Genomic DNA, 7,500 nt, shown 5'->3' with positions numbered 1-7,500 from the left:
GGCTCTAAGCGATTGTGGTGTTCTGTTCTTGGGTGTAATAACGAACACAGTCATTTTAATGTTCCTAAATCCGAACCGCTGAAGACGCAGTCGCTGAGTTTGTTTTCGAAGGGAATATTCCCATAGACAGTATAAGAAGTGGACAGAGCCATCTCATTGGAACTCAGTTGAGACAGTTGAAGCCCATTTTTAGCGATTTTTGAGAACTTCCGTTCCTGACGCGCAGACTCAGACCGACTCAAACTAAGCTTGATGACGTGAGCAACCTGTCTGACAGACGTTAATCTTCTAGTAGCTGTGCGTGAAAATTGCCAACGTTAATCTTGCAGAGACGGGGAACTTGAGCAAAGAGTTCTTTGGCGTGAGTGAGCAGGAGTAAGTATTCCGTTGCTTTTATGGACTCATTATCTATGGGCTTCTCCCTTGACGGGACGTCCCCCCGATTGCCTGCGAGCTTCTCCTCCTGTCTGTACGGTAATTTCTGTACAGCGCGACAGAGAGTCGAGTGGTTATGACGCAATCGTTAGCCTATTTTTACTAAAACTGTTTCTACGGGGCCATAATGTAACATAGAAGGTAATGGAGCTCTGTATACATTGTCGTGTTTCTTTAGAAATAAATAATGGACAAATGGAGTCTTTAAACGCCTCAGATGTAAAGTTATTCGCTGTCAATGTGACGCCAAAATGAATGGGAGTCAATGGAAATGCTAACGCAAGTGAAGTTCTGCTACAAGATGGCGGCACCCGGCCGGCTTCAACTTCCGGTCGATGGATTACCCCCTTGAATATTCCACACGATCAACGTCAATGCTCTCATGTTTGCGCGAATCATTTCTCACCAGACTGCTTTATAAACAAGGGTCAGTATAAAGCTGGATTTGCTAAAAAGCTGCTCCTGAAGAAAGGATCGGTACCAGATATTCGTGTTCCTGCTGAACCTCTAGAACAACGGAAGTGAGTGAAACGTTTTATTAAACTTTATATTAATATATTAATCTTTGCAAATCGCTAGCTGCACGCTTCACAATGAATGCGTCTAAGGTTTACACTCAGTCAGGGTACATTACGACATGTTTTCTATGTATGACGTTCTCAATATAATTCATAATTCCACGTTTATACTGAACAACGTGTTATGGTTATTGTGTTATTGAGTTACAAATGGTGAATGCACAGAACAGAGGGGCGGAGTCAGCAAAGCTCATTATCATTTAAAGTCATATACACTGAAACGGCGTGCTGAAAACAGAGCTGTTTTTGACCAGGTAAAATAAGTGTTTTCTTACAATACTAATGAGAATTTTTAATTAAAGTATATTACAAACTTTTAATTTAGAGCTTGTACAAAAATGGCATTATATGACCCCTTTAAAATAAAAGCTAGTTTAAAATATGAATAAACACTATTAAAGTGAATAACCATCACTCGTCCATATCAACACCCAGCTAAAGAATAACACTGTTATTATATAACAAAAGCTTTCACGACTCATAAAGCGCTGTGGTTTATTAAATGACGTCAGCCTGCGTAATGAGCCACTGCATCTCTACTGACATAAAGAACAATACGAGTGTCATTCGACACCGCTCTGAAGAGACGTCAACACAACATCTACAGCAGTCACATGACCGAACACACACGCGAGAGATATTCATCACATCCACACCGGCCCGAAACTCACTACAGCACTAACAGTAAAGCGTCTTTAAACGGGGTGTGTGCAAGTATTTACATGTTTTAAGTAGAGATGAACAACGATTAATCGCTTCCAAAATAAAAGTTTGTGTTTACATAATATGTGTGTGTGCTGTGTATAATTATTTTGCATATATAAATACACACCCATGCATGTATATATTTAAGAAATATTTGCATGTATATACATCATTTATATTAAATATAAATATTTTATATATTAATAACACATTTTTCTTAAATATATACATGCATGTGTGTGTATTTATATATGCAAAATAATTATACACAGCACACACACATATATTATGTAAAAACAAACTTTTATTTTGGATGCGATTAATCGTTGCCCATGCCAAGTATTAATCGTAATCGCTTTTTGTATTGCCAATGTGTGTACTGCCACAGCTTCTAACGAGGCCTTAAAGGGATAGTTCACCCAAACATGTAAACTCTGTCAGTAATGACTCTCCCTCGTGTTGTTCAACCCCGTCAGACTTTCGTTCATCTTCGGGACACAAATGAAGATATTTGTGATTAAATCTGAGAGCTGTCTCTCTCCTCCATAGGCTTCTATTGTAATTGAAACTTGCCGGAACAGAATGTTATTAAAGACATTGTTAAAATAGTCCGAGTGACGACAGCGGCTCAACCTTAAGTTTATCAAGCGACGAGAATACTTTCTGTGCGCAAAAAACACTCAAAAATAACGACTTTATTCAACTCTTCATCTTCTTCTCTGTGGGCCTCGAGTGAGTTCTCGTAGTGTAACAGCGCAGCGCTTCTGGTGTACGTCACACACACACACACACACACACACACACATGACCAGCGTCAGCCAATAGTGAGCCTGCTGAATGAAGAGTTGAATAAAGTCGTTATTTTTGTGTGTTTTTTGCGCACAGAATGTTTGGGTGAAATATCCCTTTAAGAACGACCGCTTCCGAGGTCATCTACAGGGCCTACTACTAACTTTTTGTGAACACACTCTGCCCACGACTTAGAAAATGTACGGGCCATGAAACGGTTTATGCACAAACAGGCAGTAATGACACCAACATGCGAGACACCAGTGAAAATTCACAATTCTCTATTGCAATTTCAATACCAGAGCTTAAACTACTAGAATAACTAATATCTATGTAAAACATTATTAAAAGACAAGTAAACCGTCACTATTAAAGTAAGAGGAAATAATTAAAAATTACAAGCAAAAGCACAAATAAATACAATATAACAAAGAGACTAATGAAGCTTTTCAGGTACAGAAATTTAATAAAGCAAGCAAGTATAAAATAAGTCTTCACAGTAAATTAAACATCCTTGTTAATTAATCCTTATTAAAGTTACAAAACGTATTCAGTCAAGAGCAGTGAGTGATTTTTTCTTTGTCTTTTGTTGTTTGATTAGCATTATAAACACAGATGGCCGCAGGAATATTAGGCTACTGTCACTTTAAGAGCGAATGCACAGATCTAATACACTGATACTGTAAAGGCTCGTACACACCGGGACGAATATCGGCGCGCGTTATTCGCCAGCGTTTTTCAACGCGTTTTTTGTGTTCACACCCAAGCGATATTCGCTGACGATGAGCCGAGTGAACGTGCAAGTTCATTCCCTGACATTAGATGGCGCCCATTTGCTCTGCAATACCACTCCATAACATTCTCTTTTATTAGGATTTAGATGTAGTCGCTGTGGCCAGGGGCGTAGCAGCCATTATAAAAGTGGGGGGGACAAAATGGTGTGGTGATGTGACCCAAAGGTCAGTCCTTCCAGAAAAATTCAGTTTTTTTGTGATTGTTGCGGGCAAAAATCCTTGATTATGCGGCGATGGAATATGCAGGATATTTGCAATTTTATGTGATGAAATTGCGGGAACTTGCAAAAACTGCGGTTTGATGAAAAAGAGAGAAAAAGTGATTCCCCAACACCCTGTTCTCACTAGGCTACTACCTTAATGTAAAGAGCTATTTCTTATTACTTCCTATGATAAGCAAGCATACTACATCACAGAAAGTGCTGGAATATTTAATATTGTTTTATTTCAGACCTTAATAAACACACGGCTCAAACTTACAAAACATTGATGAGTCAAACAAGTTCTGTAGCTTTACAAAAGGAATATGCTACAACTTCTGTAAAAATGAATAAATAAAATATGAAAAAAATGTTTCCTGTTTTACAGCTTTTTTTCATTTTTTTTTCAATGATGTTCATGTCGAGTAATTACGTCACTTCATAACGTTCCCATGGCAACCGGGGGAAACGGCTGCTCTCGTGTGAAGCAAACGCAACATTTTTCAACTTTCTGCTAAGATATATGACTTTTTTTTGCAACAAAAATGCGGGGATTATGAAATCATACAAGCCCCGCATATTTTGCGTGGAAATCGTCAATTTATGCGACAAAAGTGCGGCGTATTTGAGAAAAAGCCCCCGCATAAATATGCAGACTTTGGCTGATTATGCATTGAATCATGCGATCGCATAATCGCGTTTTTCTGGAGGGACTGAAAGGTGATGTTCATAATAATAAATTCTAGATGGAATAGCAATTGGCATTTTACAGCACCCTAGTGCCAATTTTGGGAACATGCCATGATAGTTTACAGCAACCTATTTTTGTGAAATCATACTCGAAATAAAAAAATATTGCAGGACTTGGGACTTTCAGACAACTGTGGACATATATACTTTATTTTTATGAAATAAAGATATTTTATGATATTTACAATATTTCAGTTAAACTACACTTGAACAATAACTTTTATCTTACTTCTTAACAGTTGGACCAAAAAAAGTGTTCAATGAGTACAGAACAGATTACATCTAGCCTACAGTAATTTTATACAACAGACATTTTATAAAAAGATATCAATAAAACCTAAATCAATGTATTCGGTATTGGACATCAATTTAACATTGACATGTTGAATTTACATTGCATTTTGGTCACCCGACGTCGCAACCACAATTTAACCAAATATCAACGTCTTATGACGTTGTGTGCCTGCTGGGAATAATCTGTTATGTCTCATTTAACAGACGCTTTTATCCAAAGCAACAAGTAGGAGAGCATTTAACACACACTCGGCACAATCCGGCGCGACGTGAACCCATACGGGTTCTGTTGTCTTACACTTCTTACAGCGTTACAGTAGGTTAAATCATAACAAGGAAACTTTACGTGTGATTCATATCATCGCGACATACTGTAACAGAGTGTGTTTGAAAAAAATGATGTAGTCCTCTGCTTTTTTTCTGGGGTGCATTAGACGGCCAAACAGCAAAGCGACTAAACAAACACGAAAATTCGCAAGAGCAACAAAAGATTTGAAGCTCATGGCAGACGCGCCCAATAGATGCTTCGCGCTGTGATTGGCTGAATGTTAGCTCACTCAAGTCTAAGTAACAAATCAGAGAACACGGGCGGAAATATTGGCGCTGAGTAAAAAAAATGCGGGGGACAGAATCACCTGTTTCTAAAAGTGGGGGGGACGTGTCCCCCCCGTCCCCCCCGGTTGCTACGCCCCTGGCTGTGGCGTTTGTCATATAGTTCTTTATGTTCCGACAGCAACGAGACCAGCGGCTCTACATTCATCTTGCCTCGCATCTTCCTCGTCTTATTTCTTCCCGGCAGTGTAGACGCTACTTGGCGTATATCTTCTTCGCCGTTACGTATGTGTGCTCGGCAAGACCGTTTTGTGTTTGAGCGCCCCCAAGTTGTGTTTTACTGTAACTTCAGAAGCTCCAGACACGTGAGCAAAAGCGCCAATCTCATTGGCCGGAAAGTTTTTGAAGCGGCGCGTCAAACTAAAAAAACAAACCCGAGGCGTTAAACGTCTGCGAATATCACGCGCGAAATTCGTCCCGGTGTGAACAGGCCTTTACACATGCGTTTACTTTCACAACTGTTTATGTTCACTTAAGACATAACCGACTATATTTACTAGGATACTCGCAATTGTTCTGTATAATTCTGTGTGAAAGTTAGTGGCTGCAGTTCTCTTAAAGGCCACCGGTGTCGCTGTTAACAAGGTTTCTGAATTCTACCTAATATAGTGTTTATTTCATTATTAGCAATCGTGTTCTGCTGGTTTCTCAGTCTCGTGTGAACGGTCGGATCTTTATATGTGGCTTCAAGTCTGTGAGGTTTTATTTTACACCAGGCAAAACATATCTAGTTTAGTTATGTAACTTCCTTAGCAAACAAAATGTAACCTTTGACTGGGTGGTTAGAGTCGATGCGTGTGTGTGTGTGTGTGTGTGTGTGTAAGCCTCTTCCTGTCTGTTCGACTCTGATAAACAACAGACTCACACTCATCTGGTGGTCACTTCCCCGTGAGCCTCACACACACAGTCTGAAAGGTCACATCAACTTTCTGAAGAAACATTCCTGGTCATAATGTGAACATGCCAGGTGCCGTATTCATAATCTTGCATCAAAATGCAATAATTTGCGCCACAATTTGCTCCTTTCTGCTGTTGTAATTGAGTGGGGAACGAATAATTAATCAATAAAAATTAAAATTAATTCTCACAATTAAATCAGAACCTTATCAATTAAATAAAATACACCAATTCCCACAGAATATTCTGTTTAACTGAGAAATACATCATTTTATTGAAGTCTTGTTTGTTTGCTTGCTTTTTTAAATGACTATTTGTTTTGGCTAAATCTGATTAAAAAAGGTTAGTGCGATTGCAATTTAAAATGCAATTTGAAGAAAAAAAAAAATGGCCAAATTTTTTTTATTATATATCAATATGGCTATAGAATAATAAAAATTATTATTATTATTATTACTACTAAAAAAATTTATTAAATAAATATTTCTACTACTGTAATATTTCACTTTAAAATAATAAAAAAATCAAGTATTTAAGAAAAATAATATAATAATAATAAAAATGTTATTTTACATTACAACAGTAAAATTACTTTACTATTATTTATGGCTGCCTAAATTGAATTTCAAAGATTTTTTTACATTTATTTCTCATTACAAGTGTGTGAAGACGGTTGGTGTGTGTTGTGTTCGCAAACGTAATTTAATGAAATCGCAGCCTTTGCAATTTAATAATATTAAATAACTATACTTGAACCATTTCAATTTAAAATAGAAACCAAATAACAACATCAAGACAATTTTTTTTAAATAATTCTAAAATTATATTTAGATTGCTCGCATTAAACGTGTGCGATGTTCACCTGATCTGCCATTTTGTCCTCTCCTGTTCTCAGGCTGTTCTCTCTCCTGAGATCGTCCAATAGGAGCAGGTTCACTGATGACTGGCGTCTTGGATTCGACATCTGATTGGCTCTGCTCAGCATCCGCCTTTCCTGATTGGCTCTGCTTTGGCTGCCGTTTCTTCTTCAGCCTGCAAGACAAAACAACTTCATCAGCATCAACTGTGTCAAACAGCAACAAAGAAACAGCCTAATGAAATCAAACCCTTCCACAGAGCCGTGACACTTTCCCTGGGTGAAATCCAGAGAAACTGCAGTGAGCAGAGCCAAGATGGCCGACAGAGCTCTGCATGGTTTTGACATTATTTTTCTGACTAATAAACACATCTAATCACAAATTCTCATTTTCTGATTTACAGATATACAGACATTTTTGTAATGATTTTGAGGTGAAATATGAGCCAGACACACTCCTCCTCGAGAGATTCACATGTAAACAGATCGACGGAGAGAGTGTGTGTGAGAAAACTAGAGGAGAGATTCTCTAATGGCGAACGACAGCGGCCGATCGATCAACTGAGTCAAAGCTGAAGCCGCAGGAAAGA

At 38.2% G+C, this 7,500-nt stretch overlaps 1 protein-coding gene across 3 annotated transcripts in view; it reads right to left on the bottom strand.

Annotated features, from left to right (window-relative positions):
* The window catches only part of LOC130075741 (nuclear receptor coactivator 7), a 38,671-nt gene that overhangs the window by 24,436 nt on the left and 6,735 nt on the right, over positions 1-7,500 (bottom strand). For all 3 annotated transcript variants that reach the window (XM_056240506.1, XM_056240505.1, XM_056240508.1), the window contains one exon: positions 6,917-7,086. In XM_056240506.1, the coding sequence (XP_056096481.1) occupies positions 6,917-7,086 (170 nt within the window). The remainder of the gene's footprint in view (positions 1-6,916; positions 7,087-7,500) is intronic.

This window comes from Rhinichthys klamathensis, unplaced genomic scaffold (assembly GCF_029890125.1).
Source record: "Rhinichthys klamathensis goyatoka isolate OS25496 unplaced genomic scaffold, OSU_Roscu_1.1 h1tg000602l_1, whole genome shotgun sequence".
In the NCBI taxonomy this organism is placed as follows: domain Eukaryota; kingdom Metazoa; phylum Chordata; class Actinopteri; order Cypriniformes; family Leuciscidae; genus Rhinichthys; species Rhinichthys klamathensis.
The sequence above is the reverse complement of the archived record's forward strand: the minus strand, read 5'-3'. Positions and strand labels throughout refer to the sequence as shown.